This window comes from Dendrobates tinctorius, unplaced genomic scaffold (genome assembly GCF_039654945.1).
Source record: "Dendrobates tinctorius isolate UK_male_01 unplaced genomic scaffold, ASM3965494v1 ptg000067l, whole genome shotgun sequence".
In the NCBI taxonomy this organism is placed as follows: Eukaryota; Metazoa; Chordata; class Amphibia; order Anura; family Dendrobatidae; genus Dendrobates; species Dendrobates tinctorius.
Genome location: NW_027361735.1, coordinates 5,167,647 through 5,193,622, shown reverse-complemented (window position 1 = coordinate 5,193,622; position 25,976 = coordinate 5,167,647). Strand labels below are relative to the sequence as shown.

Below are 25,976 nucleotides of genomic sequence, written 5' to 3'. Positions count from 1 at the left end.
AGGCCCATATTTAGTACCCGTAAAGGGTTATTCTCAAGTTGTGTCTTGATCAGCACACCGCTCTCCAGTCTCTTCACTACCTTGTGACTTGCAGGTTGGGGACTCCTCCTTGAGTCACAGTTCTGGTTTAGACGCTAAATCCTACTGCTAAGCCTAGGCTACTGCGACAGATTAAGGGTCTGCAAGAGCTTGTTCTTAAGTCTACACTGTTATCAATATAGTTTAATATGGATTGCACAGGGATCTCTGGGGTCATGTTCTTAGGTTTCTCTGCACAAATACTCTGCAAGCAACACCCCTAAGATAAAGACCATAAATATTAGCATGTTGGGTGCAATAAGAAAAAGGAACCATATCTCTGTAACCATATGTCAGATAAAAAACATCAAAAAAACAGAATATTGAGGAGAACAATGGTAATAAAATAAGAGCAAAACCTCATCGCTTTTGACCTCTTGACAGGTCCTCCTTAAATAAAAATTGTAAAAGTGTATCACTGTTTTTTCATCCTTATACATCTTAACCAGCAGCGTTTACAAGATATTTAGGCAATGATTTTAGAAAAAAAAAAAACAAGAAATATATATAATTAATTTCATTTTTTTTATTCTTGGGCTTGCTCCTGCCAGAAATCTGCAGTTAAATACTTGTTTTTAGTTGGCACTCCGATCATGTTCAGCATAAGAATCGGGCACCTTGAATTACAGATTATGAAACCTTTGAACCCAAGAAAATAACACGCTCACAGCCATTTTACACGTGACGAGTCCTCGCTGTGTTCACATGGACAAGTATGGAAGTAAAACATCAAAATGGTCTTGATATTTCAGGATATGCAGCACTGTGACGCCTGCATTGAATGCTTGTTACCATAGTAACATGATACTCTGAGAATAGGCTGAGGATACCATTGGATAATGCTGCATTACCTACAAAGAGGAGACAGTTTCACACGTGATTTATTTTTTATATAGTAGAATCTTACAGGATATTTCCGCCATTGCACTGCCAAAATTATCTATCCAACGTTGGCAAATGTTTTTGATGTTTTTAAAAACATGACGAATGGAATGCAAATCAGGTTATATGTGGGGAGACATCAAATGCTTCTCGAAACTAGAAAGGCTTGTATGGCATAAATTGATTTTCTAGTTATACTTCAATAGACAGAAAATCAATGTGATTAACCAGTCCTTTGCTCTTCTGCAGTTCAGTTACGAACCTAAAGGAAGTGAAAATGTAGCGGCAACGTAGGTACAATAACTATTTTGTACAGGTAAAGTTCATGATCACATAGCCCAGTGGTTGGCTACAGAGCTTATGAGCTGCTTATGTGTACATACTAGCCACCAGTGTTATGGCGGCGGAACACGCTTAAAAAAAAAATAAAGCATGTTCGCCGCCCGGGGTCCACCGTGCGGCAGATGTAATAGCCGCTGCTGAAAAGTCAGAGCACCAGGACGGTAATGTGCACAGGGAAGGACTGCACCTGATGCACAAAAGCAAGCTCTGTTGGAACTCACAGAGCGGCACACAAGAACACAAACACAAAAACGCTGAGTCTGTATATACTGCACAGATAATCAGCGGCACACGTGCAGTAGCCGGAGATTGGGGTAGTTAGAGACGTCACTACCACCAAATGGACTTACTGTGACTGGACGTGTGCACGGCGTCGCAACTGCGGACGCCCAAAACGGCTGCAAGCACAATTAGCAGGCGCAATGCAAGACGCTGGCTGCTGTAAAAGGTGGAGCTTGAGCGTGCTGGCGCTAGCGCGCACACTGGCTGTATCCCAATCACTCACACAATCGTATTATCAGAGGGAAGGGGTTTCATAATAAGTCAGTCACCAGTCCAAGCATCCATCACCAAACACACAGCAGCAAGTATGGAAAATACTAGCGCATGGCATAGCGGCCATGTGCACTTTTTATAGCATACGGAACCTGCTGGAAATCTCCAGAGCCCTGAGCATAACCAATCAAATCAGGAAGAGGAACTGAGCACCTGACTCCTGAACTCCAATGAGAGCTAATCCCGTGAGCATGCTCAGAAGCAGGGAAAAAGGACTTAGTCTCTAGAGACAAATGTGAGAATCTGGGTTGCTGCAAATGCATAGAATGACCCAGATTCCTAACAACCAGATGAAGCTTTTCTAGTGAAACACATATCAGGGGGAGGAATGCCACCTGGCTAGTAAACCAGCATCACAGACAACATTTACATCAAGAAGCTAGTGCCGGTAAATGTTTTTAACCAGCAACAACCAGTAATTTACAGTATTTTGCATGTCTTATCTTGCATCAATAAGTGATTACCTTTATAGTTACCAATCAGCATTGTAGCAGTGCCAGGTAGGCTATGGTTAAATCCTAGCTTTGCAGGTTCTGATTAGGTGCACCTGGTTAGCGCTGCATATAAAGAGGCTAGGTGTTAATCTAAGCAAGTCAGCTGGGGGGAAGCTGAGCAGATTGGATGTGTGTTAGAGCTGAAGAGACAAGCCAGAATCTCTCTCTCTGAGAAGAGTTTGCACAGGCCGTGTGAACCAAACTGCAAATATCAGTGGTTGCAATGGACAACAGCTGTTTTGTGTGACCGAACCGAGACTAGCCGAGCCATCTAAAAGTAGCCAGGGTCGGTGTTGTTTAGTTAGCGCCTGAACAAGGCTAGGGATTTATGTTTATGATTTTGCTTTGGTACTATGCAACTTGTGGAAATAAACGTCACATTGTTTTGATATAAGAATCCCGTGCCTGTGTGAACGCTACCTAATACCTACTTGCAAGTTTGACTCCCCACAGCATATAAATCTTAATTCCACGCCCACAGCACAGATGAGTGAACTCATCTTACTGACTAGACTAATGAAACAGATTTACTACAAAAGACCCTCCTACTGTTTACTACACTTTATTTTTGATACCATAAAAACGCTAGAATTAAGTTTTTTTGGTCACCACAACATGGGTTGATCAAAAGATCATATGTACTCCAAAGTGTTATCAATAAAAACACCATCTAGTCACGCACAAAATAAGCCCTCACCCAACCCCAGATCACGAAAAATGGAGACGCTACATGTCTTGTAAATTGGCGATTTTTTTTTTTTTACAAACTTTGGATATTTTTTTCACCACTTAAATAAAAAAAACCCTTTATGTTTGGTATCTAAAAACTCATAATGACCTGAGGAATCATAATGGCAGGTCAGGTTTAGCATTTAGTGAACATGACAGAAAAAAAAAAACCTAAAAAAAAAATGGCAGAATTCCACTTTTTTGTAATTTTACTGCACTTTGAATTTGTTTCCAATATTCCAGTACTAATGGCCATATTGATGGAAAAATAAAAAAGTTATGGCTCTGAGAAGAAAGGGAGCAAAAAAACAAAAACACCCAAGGGGGAAAAGGGGTTAATATATAGACATGGAATGAAATACGTTGCCTACTCCATTAATGAATGTAGATATTGTTGTTGGGGTTAGTGCACCATTATCTCAGAAAATACAGTGGGTACGGAAAGTATTCAGACCCCTTTACATTTTTTACTCTTTGTTACTATTTGGTAAATTCAAAAAAGTTCACTTTTTTCTCATTAATGTACACTCTTCACTCCATCTTGACTGAAAAAAACAGAAATGTAGAAATTTTTACAAATTTATTATAAAAGAAAAACGGATATATCACATGATCATAAATATTCAGACCCTTTGCTCAGTATTACTAAGTTTGGGACCACCAGAAGTCTTCCTAGACCTGGCTGTCCAGCCAAACTGAGCAATCGTGGGAGAAGAGCCTTGGTGAGAGAGGTAAAGAAGAACCCCAAGATCACTGTAGCTGAGCTCCAGAAACATAGTAGGGAGATGGGAGAAAGTTCCACAAAGTCAACTATCACTGCAGCCCTCCACCAGTCAGGCCTTTAGGCTATGTGCACACGCTGCAGATTCACCTGCGGCTTTTTCCGCGCGGATCCGCAGGTAAAACCGCAGGTAAAATGACCTGCTGCTTTCCTGCGGATTAGCCTGCGGTTTTGCCCTGCGGTTTCACACCTCTACTATGTTAAAGGTGTGAAACCGCTGCGGAATCCGCCCAAACAATTGACTTGCTGCGGTTTGTAAACTGCAGCAAAACCGCGCGGAAAAAAACGCAGCATGAGCACAGCGGTTTTGAAATGCTACTGTACCATGTCTGTGGAACTGCTGCGTTTACGCAGGGCCAAAACCACTGCGGAAACGCAGCAGAATCCGCAACGTGTGCACATAGCCTTATGGCAGAGTGGCCCGACGGAAGCCTCTCCTCAGTGCGAGACATATGAAAGCCTGCCTAGAGTTTGCTAAAAAACACATGAAGGTCTCCCAGGCTATGAGAAATAAGATTCTCTAGTCTGATGTGACGAAGCTAGAACTTTTTAGTGATAATTCTAAGCGGTATGTGTGGAGAAAACCAGGCACTGCTCATCACCTGCCCAATACAATCCAACAGTGAAACGTGGTGGAAGCATCATGCTATGAGGGTGATATTCAGCTGCAGGGACAGGATGACTGGTTGTCACTAAAGGAAACATGAATGCGGCCAAGTACAGAGATATCCTGGATGAAAACCTCTTCCAGAGTGCTCTGGACCTCAGACTTAGCTGAAGGTTCACCTTCCAACAAGACAATGACTCTAAGCACACAGCTAAAAAAACAAAGGAGTGGCTTCAGAACAACTCTGTGACCATTCTTGACTGGCGCCGTCAGAGCCCTGACCTAAACCCAATTGAGCATCTCTGGAGAGACCTGAAAATGGCTGTCCACCAACGTTCACCATCCAACCTGACAGAACTGGAGAGGATCTGCGAGGAAGAATGGCAGAGGATCCCCAAATCCAGGTGTGAAAAACTTGTTGCATCATTCCCAAGACAACTCATGGCTGTACTAGCTCCAAAGGGTGCTTCTACTCACTATTGAGCAAAGAGTCGGAATACTTATGACCATGTGATATTTCATTTTTACTTTTTTAATAAAATTGGAAACATTTTTACATTCGTTTTTTCAGTCAAGATGGGGTGCAGAGTGTGCATTAATGAGAAAAAATGAACTTTTTTGAATTTACCAAATGGCTACAATGAAACAAAGTGTGAAAAATTTAAAGGGATCTGAATACTTTCCGTACCCACTGTATACACTTTAAATGTGGATACCGGACACACAAGTGCTAAATGAGGACCATATCCCACAAGTCCAAATAGTAACTAAGGGTTTATAGGCAAACCATTAGTGCATATAAAGCTTAATGGGTACATACAGTATAACATCGTGGGTATCACATCTATATATTCACATAATGCTTAGCATATGTAACTTTAGACTCCTGATACATGATCCATAACTCCCTACAGCATTTCCCCCCTCTTATTCTAGGGGTTCATCAAGGGAAAGGGTTTCATACTAGTTAATACTGGATGCTTCAATATTTCTCTCAGTGGTCTTGAATCTTTCCTCACGTGTTTCAAATGTACTCGATAATGCCTGTCCCTCCCCTCCCTGTAACTCTATATATTCCCTTCTTATGGTATCAAGAATAAAAGTGTTGCAAATAGTAGGAGGGTCTTTTTTAGTAAATCTGTTTTTGTTTTGAGGTTTTGGGACATTTTTTATTTTATTAGTTTTGGTTTGAACAGACTAACAACCAATCACAGCTTATGGATTTGACCTCTTAAAAGTGTATTTGTAGCACTGAGAAGATGAAGCTATCACTGCCTTTGAGAAAACAGAGAAAAAACCTTGGAGGAGTCAGAGCTAGTTATGCTGAAAAAGAGGAGACTAGTGGAGAGTCTTGATGATTGTCCCATTGCCTGTCAGGTGCAGTACTTTTTCGTGAAGTGTTTTTTTTTTTTCAATTTGCTTGCTATTACAACTCCTCCTTTCCACTAGCAACCATAAGTTATCAAAGTAGTGGGGGTTGAGGGTGGCAACTATTGCCATTCCCTTCAATCAACTGCTGAAGAGGAAAGTGTGAATTCTGCTGCCTCTTCATTCTTAACAACACTTAGTCAGGAGCGGTGGGACTCTTGGTTACATGGCGTCTGTAACTGTACGGTACCTTGCTCAAATCTTACCCAGTTTGAAGTGTAAAATTGGATGATGCTTGTAGCCTTTACCTTCTTTCTCTAGTGTTGTACTTGTAAATGGTGTTCTGTTTTATGTCCTATATCAAGAAACTCGGCACTCAACTAGATCATATAACTTTCTGTGACAGGAAAAAGTAGGGCAAGAGTTGTCAGACCTGTGCACATATAGGGTCAAGTGCGCCGTGCCTCAGTGGCGTGTGCGGACGCGGTGTCAACAGCTGGTCCTGGAGACACCGCGTCCGCCCACGCCACTGAGGCACGGTGCACTTAACCCTATATGTGCACAGGTCTGACAACTCTTGTCCTACTTTTTCCTGTCACGGAAAGTTATATCATCTAGTGATCTTCAACCAAACATATTGCTCCACCTGACCTAATAACTATACTTTAATCCGTAACTGATGAAGATCTGATGTAAGACCGAAACATTTTTGTTTACTACGAGTGTGGACAACATTAAATTATCTGATCACTTAAGTTGAGTGCCGAGTTTCTTGATAAATGCTAATGGTGTGGGAACCTACTCTGTCACCTACAATAGCTGTGCACATGTTTATCTATTCAACTGTTTTATGTCCTAGGCCTTACTTTCCCCTCTGTCTACTGTGCATGTGTTATATTGTACTCAAGAAGGCGTTTTTGCATTTTTGTGATAAGACCTCACGTGGTTACTGTCTCTGATACGTGAGTATATCAATAAAGACTGGCACAGAGCAGCAGAGAAACAGAGCTGGAGCAGCGGGGGAAGTAATAACAATTTTGCTAATTTCAAAGCATATTAGCTTTTGGACTATTAAATGTAAAATATTTTGAAGATATAACAATATTTATCTCACAGCTACAAATTGTGAAATTAAAGTCTAACTATGAACAAAAGAAATAAGAGATTTACCTTTAAAGGGTTCTTCTAATTTGAGATATTTGGGGCATGGCTCTGGCAAAAATGAATGGAGAGAGCTAAACATGCAAAACCATCTCCCTATCCAAAGAGGCCACAATGATGACTGGCGCAGAGGTCTAGTTTTCCATATGTCAGGCACAGGATATGTTATGTCTCAAATAGGACTAACACTCTACCCACTCTTACTCTCTCAGACGCTTGAGGGAATCGCATCATCTGATTCCTGTCGCTCAAACTAGGGGTGGCATGAATCAGAGTTTGGCTGTGTTATTGCAGTCATGTACATTTTACTCTAAAGCACTGCAGGGTTTCAGAGAAATCAAAATTTGGAAAGCAGGTTGGGGACTACTTGTCTTGTCTGACTAGACCGAGGCATAATCCTATGGAGGATCTCCCTGCCCTGATCTCTTTGATATGGAGAAGCCTGTCAGTCTAAGTAAGTGGGATGGGGAGAAACTGCCTGGGACCGGACTCAAGACTAGACAGTCAAGACACAGAGAAGCAAGAGGTATCTCAGTGCACATAGTGGACATGGGATTTCTTGAAATCCCATCCACTATGCTGTAACATCTGGATGCTGCTGGTGTACTCAGCGTCCAACCCACAGCGTTTAATGACCATGGGAACATACCCTCATATGCTCCTTGTCGGAGAGAAGAGGAATGCTGGAGTGCTGAATTAGGATGTCATGATCCAGTGTTGGATCTGGCGGTTTAAAAGCACAAAGTGAACTTTTTTTACTTTGGAAAGTTCCAAGGTGTCTTGACTGTCCCCGGTGGTGGTGAGTGGTATTGCACTTTAGGGTTTTTTGCACTTAATTATGGATCAGGTGTGACACCCTATAAAGGTGTGCTCAGGGGGTTCACTCACGGCCTGTGATATTGTGAGAGTGTGTTCACTCTGTTTTTGGGAGAGCCTGGAGGACGGATGGAGCTGGTGAGGAGTCCTGCGCAGCTTAGCCAGGGGGGATGTGTTTCTGCTATGGTGTCTGGACGAAGGGCTGGCATGGCGTGGTGGAGTCGCAGTGATGGTGTCAGCGGGAAGTGTCTGCATGGGCTGGTGGAGTGGCGACTATGGAGAGTGGCACTCACCATGTGGGACTTGGCTGCTGAACTGGACTCAAGCATGCTCGACTTCGGGTCAGAAGCTGAACTCATCCTTGGGACTCTGGTACTAAGCAGCTGCAACTGGTGTTGGACTCTGCTCCAAGGTTGCACTAAGGTGGAGGATCCTGTTATGGTGATGGATCCGGGTGGAGGAGAAGATGCACTCAGGTGGAGGGCTCTGTTGCTAGGAGCGCACGCAACAGAGCAAAGCTAAGTAGTGTATCCCCTGTATTGTCGCTTTCCTCATGTGTGTTATTAGTGCAGTGGTGGGATTAGTCTCCGCACCGACCCATTCCCTAGTGAGGGTTTAGGTTCAGGGTGAGCAAGGGCGTTGAGGTACGCGTGCGGCGCCCGGTGCGAAACCGGCATAGGGAACGTTAGGAGTGCAGGGACACTGGCTATGGGGAGCTCAGGAGGTCTCCAATTCCCTTTTCCCTATTGCAGGGCCCACCATTGTTAAAGTTTCCCAGGTTCCCCCTTTATTATTTGATTATTGTATGTATAACGTGTAATACCTAAATTCGCCAGGTGGAGGCGGCGTATCCACCTGCACATTTTTATTATTTAAATGCGCCCCACTGGAGGCGGTGTATCCAGGGTCACGTGTGTTATGGGTTCGCCTTGCGGCATCATCTGCGTCCTGACACACGTGATCATGACATAGGATAAGTATAAAGTACCTAAAAGTTATGTTCCCCTTTCTGAAACTCCAATACATGAGCATATTGGGGGTCTCCTAACACCAGTACAGCACTGCATAAACGAGTTGATGACATGGAGAGATGGACATACATGAGTGACGCTCTCACCAATGTAGTTTTATAGGAGGAGTGAAACACATTTTAGCAGCTTGCATTAAATACAATTTCATAGTCTTTTCCTTACTAGAATGAGAACAGGCGATTAGGTGATTCCTAATTTTTAGAATAGGTGGGAGTCCTGCAACTTGCTTATACCTGACATAGATGTCATGTAAGAACAATGTTATATAAATGGCTAAGATCATAATACGTCTTTCGTTTTTACTGCAACCGACACTGTGGCCCTTAGTCCAGAAAAGGTTGTGCAACCCTATTTATAAAAGCAATGGGATATTCTTAGACTTGAAGAATGCAAAGATGAAGACAAAGTGCCCTATTTGACAAAGTGTTTTCAGCAGAATTCTGGCATAAAACACCTAAGGTTATGTGCACACGCTGCGGATTGATCTGCTGATTTTTCTGTGTGGATTTGGTGAAATCCGCAGGACAAAAGTCCTGCGGTTTATCTGCGGATTAGCCTGCGGTTTTGCCCTGCGGTTTCACACCTCATAAGGATAAGGTGTGAAACCGCTGCGGATTCTGCACAAACAATTGACATGCTGAGGATTGTAATCCGCAGCAAAACCACGCGGAAAAATCTGCAGCATCTGCACAGCGTTTTTTGATTTGCATAGGCTAACATGGTACTGTACACCGTTGCGGAAACCGCTGCGGGTCCGCAGGGCTAAATCCGCTGCGAATCCGCAACGTGTGCACATAGCCTAATAATATTGCTATTTTTTTTTTTGCCAGTGGAAAATGAAAAAAATGTGGGCAGAGCTTGGATAGGGCGTGACAAAGCATGCCCGTCAAATTTATGAAAATTTATGCCACTAAAATGGCATAAATTACCCAGAAATGTACTACAGTGCATGACTGGGGTAATATACAGTAGATAGTAGTGGGGCACGTTGGCTGAAAAATGTGCTAAACTAGGAGGCACATGCCTATTAATGAAATATTACAGTGCATAGTTCATCTACACTGGCGTGCAAAATACCAATTTTGATGAATCAGGCCCAAAGATTTCATTAATAAAATATCCAGGTACATTAGGAATATTGATACTGATACAAACCCAATTTGATCTAAGTGAAATATATACAGCTGTCTCCTTCTTTACTTTGGGTTGAGATTTCAAAAGTGAGATGGTGCAAGGCAAGCAATTGCATTACTCTGTCAGGATTTGTAACTAAAGCAGTTTTTTCCTCTAAGGCTGGAGTCACACTAGCGAGAAATACGGACGAGTGCTATGCGCAAAAATATCGCAGTGCACTTGTCCCAATGTAAATCTATGGGGCAGCTCTCATCAGCCGATTTTTTTCTCGGCCTTATTATATGTGCTGAGAAAATCGCAGCATGCTGCGATATGCACCATATTACGCACCGAAAAACGCTAATGCAAGTCCATGGGGCCAAGAAAAATACGGATTACACACAGACCAGACGTGTGACTTGCGAGAAATACGCACCAGTGTCCTTTACAAAAGCTGGTAATTCAGTGCGCGATACAGTAAAATCACACTGACATGTTTAATAAAAACCGAAAGAATAGATATATACACATAGAAAATATATATATATATATATATATATATATATATATATATATATATACACACACATGTCATTGAGACACATATATACAGTACATTTATATTTCATAGAGTTCTACATAGCATAATAGCCGCTAAATCAATTGCCGGCTTCTGTAAAATCATTACAAAACCCGACATGATATGACACATGGTTTACATACAGTAAACCATGGCATATCAAAACAATTTATATATGTCAGTGTTTAATAAATTTATTAGTTTGTGTTAGGAGAAATTTGGAACTCTAGGAGTTAAATTTAAGGCTATAATTGCATAAAAAAATTGCGTGGGTTCCCGCACAATTTTCTCCGCCAGAGAGGGAAAGCCAGTGAGTGAGGGCAGATATTAATAGCCTAGAGAGGGACCATGGTTATTGGCCCCCCTGGCTACAAACATCTGCCCCGAGCCGAAACGTCGCCAACCATGTGGGTCTGAAATAAAAAAACACTTTTTTTCTACTTTCTTAAAAAGGAGTGCTGCCTTCAATTTTTTCATGTGTGGATTTTGGCTTATGGGATATTTGCTGAGGAGGCCTGTGCACCCAAAGGAATTGGATTGTGCGGTTCCATTTTTTCTTGTAATTCTTTCTAAATGGGGATAACGAGGAAAAGAGTGCCCTATTCTATCAATTGGTCAGTGTCATTGGGAATAGGTGATGAAAAATCTTCTTTGGGCAACTCCTTTAAAGAAAATCTTTGACTAGGTTTAAGTTTCTCAATCTGAGCACATAAAATAGGGAAACTGATCCCAGAGATGGGCCACTTACTGGTCTTACTTCCTGTAGTTTTGATGCAACACTTTTTTATCTGCGAAAGCTATGCTAGACTCTCAATGATGAGCTCTGCCTTTCTTTGTACATCTCATTAAATGACAGCTAGGTATAGTTTGAAAGCAGTTGAGGACTATATACTGTACATACAAGACTAAAAACATGGAAACTTAAGAATAGATGCCAACCACAGTAAAATTCAAAGAAAGTACTTCCCATCCCAAATATTCATTGTCATGTAAGATATGATACAACTCCATGATTTATAGTCAAAATGACTCTCACTGTGCACTGCCAACAATTACCACAAGCACATCGCCCTGAACACTGATATTGGTTTGTCATGGAGACTCTTATTTCCACCACTGTGCCCACTTTGTACGAGCAGGAATCTGCTATTCAGCATTTGGACCTGGCTGTGGATGATACGTTTAGCTTCAGCATCAACCAAGGCAGTATAATTGGCTGATGTATTCACAACACTTTACCCAAAATACTTCCCTCATCCAAGCATCCCAAATATACAGTTTATGTTCTAAACCATGAAATTCACACTGAGTATCTAGACAATATATAACAAATTATATGTTCTCAGTACTAAACCTATATTCTCTTAATCATCGTTCACTTTCCAAAGTAAGTTCTACTGAAAAGTGAGGTACAGTCTGTCAATACTATGGCTTTGATCGGAATCTGATACTGCATTTTCACAAACAAATTGCTCTCCTGCGAGGTTGTCCCAAGAAAGTTTCCTCTACCTGATTATTAGTCAAGACTAATGAAAAAATATTCAAGCTGCCCTGTTCTGGAATCCACTCTGATCGTTCATAGCAGCCGTACAAGTCTTCACTGTTGCCGCTGGAACCTTGACCCTGTGCCTCTGCCTTTTGCAAGACCTCGCAACGTCATGACATTAATAGTAGAGATGGGAGAGCAAAAAAAAAAAATTAAAAAAAAAAAAAAATCACAAAACCCTGGTCCGGCAGTATTTCATGGCCATTTAACGAGAGCCATGCCAACTGCCTCTTACTTTCTGGTATCTGCGGCTTCTCTTTTCATAAGCTGGCCTGGCATGATGTCATGTGTGTATGAGACCGCAATAATGGTGTCGCACCAAGTCAGTTAATCAAAAAAAGGAGCCCCAGGTTCCTTCGGGTAGAAAATGTTTCACTGGGCTCTCATCCAGCAGTCAAGGAATACTGACCTGCCCAGTGAACCAGCATCCTGCAAATCAAATACCTCATCTCTAATGAGTAATCACAAACACATAGATGTAGCTATAAGGAGTGAAGAAAGAGTGGAGTTATGGTGGAAAGTATGGGATAAATAAGACCTTTGTATGAACTGAATCTGAGAAAAAGTCATAAAACCATTCCAAGATGAGGTTAAGATATTGTCTGAGTAGGTCAAATCTGGAACGTACAAGATGGTGTACAGAGGGAATTTAACAAAGAAGAAGTCACAGAGCTTACCCAACCAGCACTGGCCCCAGAAAACAAACTAGTTAACTGAGTTCTGGAGGACAGACCCCCAAAATTGATGATCACTCCTAAGGAAACAACATCAATTTTGTAGGACTAGAAAACGCTATTAAAGATGTTCATGAAACCTTTAGCAACTCTTCTCCACTTGGCTGTCGAAATTTTGGTGCAAAGTGAATCCCGGCCCAAATCTTTTAAAAAATTTCCAAAAATTTCCTCTTCATCATAGATTTTGCCCGAAAAGAGTTCACGCCACCACAGGTTACGGAACAAACAACCTTAAATTGGTTTTGATCAATTTTTGCATTAGAAGAACAGAAAGCTTCAAATGGCCTACTGGCCACGAGGTATGACGTGTATGTACAGTATATTCAATGTGATAACAGTTCTCCAAATTCCTGTAGTATTGTAATGGTTCCTTGGCTAGGTGTCTTTTCCCCTATGGGTAAACCATATGCATATATTAACTTAGTGTTTGCAATGCCTAGTTGATGCTTGGACACATATTCTTGACCCTTTTATGCAAATATCAATCCATGAGGATGATAGTAGCAAGGATGTACATCTGACAGCATTTCTGGTAAGAGCTAATGCTCCAAGGACTCCATTTACCCTTGAGCCTACACCACACCTCAGTCTGTTTTAGGGCCATAACGCATTGCCGTATTCAGAAAAGTCTGATCTATCAAAATATAAAAATAATTAATCTGATCGGTAAACGGCGTAACGAGAAAAAATAAATCAAAATTTCAGAATTACGTTATTTTTTTGCAGCAACATTGAAATAAAATGCAATAACGGCCGATCAAAATATCGTATCTATCCCAAAATGGTATCAATAAAACCGTCAGCTTGGCAAAATAAGCCCTCACCCAACCCCAGATCCTGAAAAATTGAGACGCTACAGGACTCACTTTGGATTTGACAAACTTTGGATTTTTTCACTAATTAAATAAAAAAGGACCCATACATGTTTGGTATCTATGAACTCGTACTGACCGGGAGAATCATAACGGCAGGTCAGGTTTAGCATTTAGTGAACATGGTAAAAAAAAAAAAGAAAAAAAAACTATAGTGAAATTGCGCTTTTTTTGCAATTGTACAGCACTTAGAATGTTTTTCCCGTTTTCCAGTACCCGATACAGTAAAACCGATGGTGCTGTTCAAAAGTAAAACTCGGCCCGCAAAAAAACAAGACCTTACACGGCCATATTGATGGAAAAATAAAAATAAATTATAGATCTTGGGAAGAAGGGGAACAAAAAATGGAACCGTAGAAACGGAAATACCCCTGGTCGCTAAAGGGCTAAACCCAGAACTTCTCTGAGGACCTGGCTGTAATTTGGTTCATCAGCACCACAGGAGAAAAGACCAGTGGCAACAAGGAATATCTGTGGTATATGCCTATTTGGTTGAATGGAAATAGTTATTTCTGCGGAGAATAACTTTGGAACGAAGAGGCACAAATGAAAATGAAAAAAAAATTCCAAATCAGTGGAGCAGAACCAATGGGAAGAGTCATCAGAAGACATACAACAACATCCCACATTCTGGTCTATAGGACAGCAGATGCTATGGGGCTGGCATTATTAATATATTTTAAGTGTCTTCATTAAGTTTTACATTTTAATTTCTCCATTTCAGCACTTAGGAAACGAAAAAAAAAACTGAAATTATTAGAATTTAGTCCAGGAATAAATCCACACAGAATGGGTTTTCTTGCATATTGTACCAGCGGCTTTGCACTGCTAAAATTCTCAGAGGTTTTACAGTATAAGGCAAGTTGATGACATTTTTTCCCCATCTTGTCCACATGCTAGATACTACTTTTTCATGCTAAAACTGACATGCAGATTTTCAGTTTCTGCTGTGGATTTTCTCTGCAGATTTCACCGTTTGGCCAGAATCAACCATGCGAGAAACTCGGACGAGTCTTGCATGTTAATACCCGACACTGCCACCGGCACTCGGATCGGAGCGTGCGGCCGCACCCGAGTGCCAGCAGCAGTGCCGGGTATTAACATGCGAGACTTGTCCGAGTTTCTCACACGTCTGACTCCAGCCTTTGATGTACTGTACCAGAAGTGAAAAACTGTGTTGAATTTCCATCCAAATCCATTTTAAAATCTGTATATAAATGTGGATTTTCCGGTGGAGAACCGGAATTCACTGTGAAATCCGCTGCAGACTTTTTCAAGTACATATGTACTTACTTTAAATCCTTCTTCTGATTTAATCTCGGTAAGGCTGCGTTCACACGTTGCGGTTTTTTCGCGTTTTCGCGGCGGTTTTTAACTTGCGATTTTGCCACGAAAACGCAAAAAAACAGCATCCCATGCAATCCTATGTGATTCGGCAATGCTGTGCTAATGCTGCGGATTTTCCAGCGGCGGAATCGCATCACGGAAAAATACGCAGCATGCTCATTATTTTGCGGAAACGCGGCGATTCCGCACCCATAGGAATGCATTGTTCTGCTTACTTTCCGCATGTGGCTGTGCCCACCATGCGAAAAGTAAGCAGAACATTTGCGGATGGTACCCACGGTCCAGAGGAGAGGAGACTGTCCTCCGGGCTCTGGGTACCATATCCCTCTAAAAAATAGAATTAAAATTAAAAAAAATCGGGTTATATTCACCTTCCTGCGTCCCGCGCAGCATTCCCAGGCTTCAGCGATACACGCGGCAGCTCCCGTTCCCAGTGATGCATTGCGAATACTTTTGCTGACTTTGCGTCTCGCGATACTGTAGCGGTCTCGCGAGACCGCGACGTCATCAAAGGTCATTGCCGCAATGCATCACTGGGAACGGAACCTGCCGGAGCATCGCGGAGGCCTGGGGACGCTGCGCGGGACGTCGGAAGGTGAATATAACCCTATTTTTTTATTTTTTTTATTATTTCTAACATTAGATCTTTTACTACTGATGTCGCATAGGCAGCCTCAATAGTAAAAAGTTGGTCACACTCGTCAAACATACTGTCAACCAGTTCTCCAAGGGATGCTACAGATCGCTTGGAAAACGCTAGCATTCTGCAAGCTAATTTACGCTGGTAAATCGCCAGTTTTTCCGCAGCAAGATCGCTGGAATTTAAAATGCGATTTTCCTGTGGAATGGAATTCCGGAATTCTCGTGGTAACTTCCACGGGAGTTCCGCTACGTGTGAACTTAGCCTAACATACGTACTCAGTCCACAATTTTCTTTTTAATAGAGCACATAATAATAGTTCTATGGGACTGTTCACATATTGGGCTTTTTTTTGCGGACTACAAAAAAAAATAGAAACATGTCCGTTTTTCATCCAAGTCATGAATCAAAATTGCACATTCAAGTCTATGAGTATGTCAAAAAAATCGGCCAATACATAGACGGCACCCTAGGGTTGTCTAATTTTCATGACTGTTTGCAAGGAGAAACTTGAGAAATTGCCATCAGTATCTTACTGCATATGAAAGAAAAATGATGAAACTGACAGTAAAAACTGAAACACTGATGAAAATCTGACCCAGCCCACTGATGAAATTTTCATTTCCCCACAAGAAGTGAAAAATTGATATGTGAATGCGGCCCAAAGTGTTGCATAAAAATGTCACGGTGGTTTTCAGCCTCAACATCGCAACTGGTAAAAGCAGAAATATTAATATACAGAGAATCAGCGGATTCTAAAACCCGTAACATTCCCTAAAATCTGGGAGTATTTTTCTGCCGTGTGTGTGGGTTTTCTAGAATTCCAGTTAGAAGTATCGACCGGCATTTTATTGTTGAAGGTGACACACAAAATCTTTAACAGTTTCATAACATATGAACAGAACTCCTCGAAACTCAATAAACCAATTTTTGGCGCCAGCAGTAACATATATAACCTGTAGGCCACACATTTTTTTTTTATTTTGACACTTTTTTTTCACATTTTTCACTAAATGAATTAAAGTGCTTGTCGCTCGCTAGAAAATGTGTACTCCAAGGTTTTCATTTCCGATCCTTCCACTGTTACTAGATAGAAAAATATAGAAAAAGTGCCATCCGTTATAGAGAGCAGAGTTACATCATTTCTCAATCCTTAGGAGCGCTGCCACATAACAGTAAATTTAATAAAGTAGATGGATAGTCACTCAAATCTTCTAGGCCAGTCGCATCCTGAAAGAGAGATGTTTCTTTGGGACCAAGTTATTTTTGCTGTTGTTTAATATAGAATATCAAACTACCGTATATACTCGAGTATAAGCCGACCTGAGTATAAGCCGAGGCACCTAATTTTGCCATGGAAAACTGGGTAAGTTTATTGACTTGAGTATAAGCCAGGTATGCATTGTCCCCTCATCCCTGTCCTACTATGTGTGGCTCCCCCATCCTGTCCTGTCCTGCTATGTGTGGCTCCCCCCGTCCTGTAATGTGTGGCTCCCGCGTTCTGTCATGTGCGGCTCCCCCATTCTGTCCTGCTATGTGTGGCTCCCCGTTATATGCATGGCTCACAACTCCCCCAGCATGGCTCTCAATTCCCCGTGCTTGGCTCACAACTCCCCCAGCATGGCTCTCAATTCCCCGTGCTTGGCTCACAACTCCCCCAGCATGGCTCTCAATTCCCCGTGCTTGGCTCACAACTCCCCCTACATGGCTCACCACTCCCCCAGCATGGCTCACCACTCCCCCAGCATGGCTCACAACTCCCCCAGCATGGCTCACAACTCCCCCAGCATGGCTCACAACTCCCCCAGCATGGCTCACAACTCCCCCAGCATGGCTCACAACTCCCCCAGCATGGCTCACAACTCCCCCAGCATGGCTCACAACTCCCCCAGCATGGCTCACAACTCCCCCAGCATGGCTCTTAATTCCACGTGCTTAGCTCACAACTCCCCCTACATGGCTCACAACTCCCCCAGCATGGCTCACAACTCCCCCTGCATGGCTCACAACTCCCCCTGCATGGCTCACAACTCCCCCTGCATGGCTCACAACCCCCCCTGCATGGCTCACAACCCCCCCGCTTGGCTCACAACTTCCCCAGCATGGCTCACCCACCCCCGTCCTACTCACCCTCCCTCACTGTTTCTTCATCCCTGCATCTCCGTCCCAGCGCTGGCAGCTCCTTCCTGTGTTCAGAGGTCGCATGGTACCGCTCATTAAGGTAATGAATATGCACTCCATGCCCATGGGAGTGGAGACGCGTGCATATTCTTTACCTTAAATGAGCGGTAACATGTGACTGTTGAACACAGGAAGGAGCAGCCACCCTGGATTAGAGATGCAGGGATGAAGAAACAGTGACGTAGGGTGAGTATTGATGTCTTCTGGAAGCTGAGGGGGCGTTTTCAGCACAAAAAAATGTGCTGAAAATCTCAGCTTATACGCGAGTATATACGGTAATTCCTGAAATTTTATGCCTAAATACTATTTTTTTAGTCAGTGAGCACAAGACAGAGCTTCCCAGTGCAAAAAAGTCAAGGGATTGTCCCATGAGCAAAGTACATTTTAATCAACAGATCTTGGAATAATGGTAAGTTCAACAATTGGATGTGTTTAAAAAAAAAATGTTCCTGTGCTGAGATAATCTTATAAATGTGCCGCTGCAGTGTACTGTGTAATGGCCGTATCTGACTGGGCAGTAACATGGTTAGCACATACAGCGATTACTGGCCATGGGAGGAAGCAAAAGAGGGGACACAAACATGACAGCATGTGATCATAGATGCTGCTTTATAAGGGGTATGCCATATCCCTGCCTGTTTTATCACAGGAGTGAGTGTTTCTGCCACGACTCTAGTCTCCTGAGCTCATGAAAAAAATCAAGTCAGGGACATTAGCCCAGAGGCAGCAGCAGCTCCTACACAGCCATTACACAGCACGGGAACATTTACAAGATTATCTCAGCACAGGAACATTTTTTTATCACATCCCATTTGTGGAACTTATCATTATTCCTAGAACTATTGACTAAAATTGTTAATGGGATAACTGCTTTTGGGGAAATTCTCCAATTTTCCTTACCATTTCTTATTTGCATGAGATTGCTTATACGGTTTCGTAGCAACATGCCCTACCGCCATTGGATGACATCAGTAGACCTCCATGCTCCTGTGGACTTCCGGTTGGTTCCCTTACTATAGGGCTGAAGGACCAATGCTGCATTCTACATTTTAAAGGGGTTGTCCACTACATTAAATTAACCCCCCAATGTGTCCCCCGGAGCCCCTAATGAATTTTGTATAAACCTTATGTTGTCTATACTGCCTGTGAGCGGCGCTATACGTGGCCGCTCACAGGCAGCACGTGACCAAGCACTGACGTCACGTCAAGTGAGGCGTAACTCAGCGCTGGGTCCTCGGGGTTACCCCCAGCGTCACACCCAGCATCCACCACACGCTTTCTCAATGAATGGGCGCGCGGTGGAAGCTGGGTGTGATGCGAGGGGATAACCCCGCCCACAGCCTGGCAGCCAGCGCGGAAGGAGGAAGAGGGACCCCCGGCTGCTGCCAGCACTTGACGGGACATCAGCAGAAGCAAGAGCCGGCTGCAGCCGGGGGTCACGTGCTGCCTGTGAGCAGCCAGCGATAGCGCCGCTCATAGGCAGTATAGGCAACATGAGGTATTTACAAAATTCATTAGGGGCCCTGGGGGGATACATTGGGGGGTTAATTTAAAGTAGTGGACAACCCCTTTAACTAAAAGATGAAATGCTAAAGCATAAAATAGAAGAAGAGCAGAATTTATTTATCTTTTTGTAAATGACGTCCTTTAGGAAAAAGAAGAAGAAACCATCAAGCCAGACATTGTCTGCAGATGGCTTTCTTCATCTATCCACAGCAATATGGTTTGTTTGGCAACAATTATTTTGTTGACTGGGTTTTTTTTTTTTTTCCTTTTTCTGTTTCAGTCTCGGAATGAAAATCTCCAGGAAAAGAACCAACGACATCACATGGGCTGTGAAGCCTCCAGGAAATCCATCGCAAATAGTTAGCATTCATGAAAACACATGGGGGGGGGGGGACACATAGGCTAATCACGTGTGCGCCAGATCGGTGAGGAAATTGGGGCTCCTTAAAGAAAATATCTGCTAAAATGGTCTCAAATCTGAATCAAGTCAAATCAAATGAGCCTGGATACAATAACAACTGCACGGGGAATGGATGTCATTATGTCTGTTCAACCAAAGAGCTGCCGACATGAATGCAGGTTCACTACAACGTTACATATCCACCATTCCACCCATCCATCCACCCATCCATCCATCCATCAACCAACCCACCCACCCATCCATCCGTCCATCCATCCACCCATCCATCCACCCACACATCCAAGATCCATCCATCCATCTATCCATCCACCCACCCATCCATCCGTCAGTCCATCCACCCATCATCTTACTTTCTGATGGAAACACAGGACACTAATAAATAATAAAAACTGTTGCAAAAAGGATAGGAAAAGCAGTTTACATATATTAGGAGGTTAAATGATTGTCATTTTATGTTTACATAGCGCAACATAATATTTCCATAAATAAAAAAGTTCAGAAAATCCAAACAAACAAAAGAAATAGAAAAACAAAACAACTCTGAAACTTCTCCAAGCCTCTTCCAAGAACTGTGACAGAGTAACGGGGACTTTTGGATCGAAAGCTAATTTGTCTGCGATCCGCAGTGCTACACATGCGTCAGCAGGGGACGCCATTGCATGAAGTCAGCAAGTCAAAAGCTGCTTCTTGAATTTCAACGAAGTGGTCACAAGCCACAATCACAACAGAAAGTAATGTGTCGAGAGATGAGCAAACCTTTTACGAACGCTCCAGCCCCATCCAGCGCAAACCTCCAACCTGGCGGACTGACCCCCCCCCCCACCACCACCACCTCCAGTGACTACATTAATTGGCTCCGATAAGCCCCGGTGATCGAGTGGGTCACAAGAAAACCTGACAACGTAGTCGCCGCATCCCCTGCTGTCAATAGAGACAGTGATATGTGTAAGGGAACCCTTTATTGCACGGTCTTCCAAAAATATTCCAAAAAAATAAAATAAAAAATGATTTTAATAAATGACTTACCATGTTGACTTCTGACACCATGTCTATGCTGGCGATATCTATGTTCATGCCAACGGCCACCGGAGGACCTGTAAGCCAACAGTAAAGGGTCCACAGTGAGAACTCGAAGAACTTAACTCCTTCCTGCCTGCTAAGGAACGTGCTCCAGATACTCATCCCACCCCGATGGTTGGCACTGGTACTCTAAATACACGGACATTTACGCACAGGGGGCATGCAGGAGACATGGTGGCGAAACTCCAGGAAAGTGCAGCGTGGGATCGCAGGGAGACCGCGTCCCGTGAGTACACGCTGATGGAGGCTACTTCTGATCAGATGAAATATTCATACATCAGACGAGCAATCATTGGGATGGGACTGACGGCAGAAGAGCAGAGCGCCGGATGGGAAGGAGACAAGTTTTCCTTTCAGCTCCTGCATTATTATTATTTCACCTGCGCCCAAAATCCAGAACCAGAACGACAAGACGGCAGCAATTTACCTCCAAAATCCGGCCTCAGACGGATGTCATAGCCCTTCAAGAGTCTGTCAACGGTCTCCTTAACCAGGGACATATTGCTGGGATCATTGGCACTACAAGACAGCAAGCAGAGCACATCAGCCGGTGTCCCCCCAGCTCCCAGGACCACTAGGGTCCATTTAAAGTGAATGCCCCCCCCCAAAAAAAAAATAATCAGAAATCACTTACCTTTGTGCACAGACCATTGCAATGAGAACTTGCACTGCCCAGATCCCCACGTAACCTTTCCTCCGGAGTCTCAACATCCCTTTAGCTTTTTGCAATGATTTAGGTGAGGAGCAGAAGACATCCAACTTCTTGTGACCAGTGCAGTAATTCTGAAGTGCCGCGCATGCGCACCGCTCAGCACCACATCAAAAAGGAGCAGCGCTCGCCCGCTGCCGACATGGGGAGCACACAATGGAAGGGGGGATGTCCCCCCCTCCCCAACTTTTCGGCAACCTCGTCACCTCCCCCCACCCGGGCTCAGTGACCCCTGCAGCTCGCTGGTCACGGCGGGGCAGCGCTCGGTGTGAGGAGCGCGGTGCAGGCGCTGGGTACTGCTGCTGCTGCTGACACGGAGGCTGAGGCGGGAGTGGAGGAGGGGGAGCAGGAGCTCCGCATCCACAGCCGCCACAAATCCTGCCAGCCCCTGGCAGCAGCTGAGCTGGCATGGGAGGAAGCCAGCTGTGTGCAGGCAGGACGGGGCCATTATTAACCCCTCTCACTGCAGGTGACAAGAATCAGTCACAAGTGGACGCTTCTCTCACAGTTCTAGTCGTGGTGGCTGTGGTGAGGTCCACGTGGCCGTGTTCCTGCAGACTGTGCGCTCCGCAAAATTTCACGGGGTCACATCCGTTTATGAAAAGTCACGGGACTACTAGAAGTCTGTGAGTCGGTGAAAAATGGCTCCCAGGATGGGGTCAGTGCACAGGCTGTGTGATGCCGACATACTGACGGAAAGGACTCTGCCACACGGACAAAACACTGATGGAAAATACTCTGCCACACGGACAAAACACTGACACCCAGACCAGACAGTGATGGCGAATACTGACCAAACACTGACGGAAAGTACTGACACCCAGACAGGGATGGCGAATACTGACCAAACACTGACGGAAAGTACTGACACCCAGACAGGGATGGCGAATACTGACCAAACACTGACACCCAGACCAGACAGGGATGGCGAATACTGACCAAACACTGACACCCAGACCAGACAGGGATGGCGAATACTGACCAAACACTGACACCCAGACAGGGATGGCGAATACTGACCAAACACTGACGGAAAGTACTGACACCCAGACAGGGATGGCGAATACTGACCAAACACTGACACCCAGACCAGACAGGGATGGCGAATACTGACCAAACACTGACACCCAGACCAGACAGGGATGGCGAATACTGACCAAACACTGACGGAAAGTACTGACACCCAGACAGGGATGGCGAATACTGACCAAACACTGACGGAAAGTACTGACACCCAGACAGGGATGGCGAATACTGACCAAACACTGACACCCAGACCAGACAGGGATGGCGAATACTGACCAAACACTGACACCCAGACCAGACAGGGATGGCGAATACTGACCAAACACTGACACCCAGACAGGGATGGCGAATACTGACCAAACACTGACGGAAAGTACTGACACCCAGACAGGGATGGCGAATACTGACCAAACACTGACACCCAGACCAGACAGGGATGGCGAATACTGACCAAACACTGACACCCAGACCAGACAGGGATGGCGAATACTGACACCCAGACAGTGATGGCGAATACTGACACCCAGACAGTGATGGCGAATACTGACACCCAGACAGTGATGGCGAATACTGACCAAACACTGACGGAAAGTACTGACACCCAGACAGTGATGGCGAATACTGACCAAACACTGACACCCAGACAGGGATGGCGAATACTGACCAAACACTGACGGAAAGTACTGACACCCAGGCAGGGATGGCGAATACTGACCAAACACTGACACCCAGACCAGACAGGGATGGCGAATACTGACCAAACACTGACGGAAAGTACTGACACCCAGACAGTGATGGCGAATACTGACCAAACACTGACACCCAGACAGGGATGGCGAATACTGACCAAACACTGACGGAAAGTACTGACACCCAGGCAGGGATGGCGAATACTGACCAAACACTGACACCCAGACCAGACAGGGATGGCGAATACTGACCAAACACTGACACCCAGACAGGGATGGCGAATACTGACCAAACACTGATGGAAAGTACTGACACCCAGACCAGACAGGGATGGCGAATACTGACCAAACACTGACGGAAAGTACTGACACCCAGACAGTGATGGCGAATACTGACCAAACACTGATGGAAAATACTGACACCCAGACAGGGATGGCGAATACTGACCAAACACTGACGGAAAATACTGACACCCAGACAGGGATGGTAAATACTGACCAAACACTGACGGAAAGTACTGACACCCAGACAGGGATGGCGAATACTGACCAAACACTGACGGAAAGTACTGACACCCAGACAGTGATGGCGAATACTGACCAAACACTGATGGAAAATACTGACACCCAGACAGGGATGGCGAATACTGACCAAACACTTACGGAAAATACTGACACCCAGACAGGGATGGCGAATACTGACCAAACACTGACGGAAAATACTGACACCCAGACAGGGATGGCAAATACTGACCAAACACTGACGGAAAGTACTGACACCCAGACAGGGATGGCGAATACTGACCAAACACTGACGGAAAATACTGACACCCAGACAGGGATGGCAAATACTGACCAAACACTGACGGAAAGTACTGACACCCAGACAGTGATGGCGAATACTGACCAAACACTGACGGAAAGTACTGACACCCAGACAGGGATGGCGAATACTGACCAAACACTGACACCCAGACAGGGATGGCGAATACTGACCAAACACTGATGGAAAATACTGACACCCAGACAGGGATGGCGAATACTGACCAAACACTGATGGAAAATACTGACACCCAGACAGTGATGGCGAATACTGACCAAACACTGACACCCAGACAGGGATGGCGAATACTGACCAAACACTGATGGAAAATACTGACACCCAGACAGGGATGGCGAATACTGACCAAACACTGACACCCAGACAGGGATGGCGAATACTGACCAAACACTGATGGAAAGTACTGACACCCAGACCAGACAGGGATGGCGAATACTGACCAAACACTGATGGAAAGTACTGACACCCAGACAGGGATGGCGAATACTGACCAAACACTGATGGAAAGTACTGACACCCAGACCAGTCAGGGATGGCGAATACTGACCAAACACTGATGGAAAGTACTGACACCCAGACCAGACAGGGATGGCGAATACTGACCAAACACTGATGGAAAGTACTGACACCCAGACAGGGATGGCGAATACTGACCAAACACTGATGGAAAGTACTGACACCCAGACCAGTCAGGGATGGCGAATACTGACCAAACACTGATGGAAAGTACTGACACCCAGACCAGACAGGGATGGCGAATACTGACCAAACACTGATGGAAAGTACTGACACCCAGACCAGACAGGGATGGCGAATACTGACCAAACACTGATGGAAAATACTGACACCCGGACGAGACAGGGATGGTGCTAATGATTCACGGACCAGACAGTGTTGGTAAAAACTGACACTTGAACTAAACACTGATGAAAAAACTGATACACGGACCACACGCTGCTGAAGATCTGATGAAGAACACTGATGAACAGTTGTCTGCGATTTTATGTACAACAGTACAAGACAACCCACAGACCTGTGACTGAGGCCCTAGATATAGAAGTTATCTTTTAATATTACATGATGGGAGACATTTTTGCATTGTGAATATTCTGTATGTACACATGAACATATACTGTATACATATGCACACACATGAATAGGAGCGATGTGGGCTCCCTATCCGTATATGAGAGCGTATACAAGCAGCAGACTCCCTATGGAGTTTTCCTTACACGTTGTAGGGGTATATCTACTTTCCCACAGAAGGTATTTGTTGCAGACCGCGGCAGCAGGGTCCTTCAGTGAAACTTGCAGCATTGTTTACCGTAAAAAGTGCAGGAAAGCCGCACATTTCGCCCTTCTAGAGGGGTGAATCTCGCGCCTATATCCGCAGCAGAAATTGAAATGCTGCAAATTTCAAAACACACAGTTAATGCTGCCGATATATTTTGCAGCACGTGCATGATGCTTCTAAGGCTACTTTCACACTTGCGTTTTTTTGCGCTGCGCACTGAGCGCAGTGCACACCCACATGAAAAACGCATCATGCGTTTTTGTGCATTTTTTTTGCGGTTTTGCACTCGTTTTTTTTTTAAAAAACGCATGCTTTTTTTGCACTGACATGCGCATTAACATTGCATGCGCATGCGTTTTTTTGGGGCAAGTCGGATGCACACTACAAAAAACGCATGCGCATACAAACGCGTAGAAACGGATGTGTGTGTGCACCCATGTTAAGAATAGGAAAAAAAATGCATGCTTTTTTTGCGCGAAAAAAACAACGCAAAAAAACGCAAGTGTGAAACCAGCCTTAACATATCTCGCATTTTGCAGGCACTGAAAAACCC

The 25,976-nt window shown here is 44.2% G+C and overlaps 1 protein-coding gene across 3 annotated transcripts in view; it reads right to left on the bottom strand.

The window, feature by feature from the left end:
- GABRB2 (gamma-aminobutyric acid type A receptor subunit beta2) overlaps window positions 1-22,134 on the bottom strand; it is a 441,115-nt gene extending 418,981 nt beyond the window's left edge. The window contains exons 1-3 of one of the 3 annotated variants that reach the window (XM_073581012.1): window positions 21,499-22,134; window positions 21,292-21,383; window positions 20,811-20,878 (exon numbers count right to left, since the gene is read on the bottom strand). In XM_073581012.1, the coding sequence (XP_073437113.1) occupies window positions 20,811-20,878; window positions 21,292-21,383; window positions 21,499-21,575 (237 nt within the window). In that variant the 5' untranslated portion in view covers window positions 21,576-22,134. Of the gene's footprint in view, window positions 1-20,810; window positions 20,879-21,291; window positions 21,384-21,498 lie in introns of those variants that run through there. The other 2 variants (XM_073581011.1, XM_073581013.1) reach the window with 2 other exon arrangements.
- Between the last annotated feature and the right edge of the window lie 3,842 nt (window positions 22,135-25,976).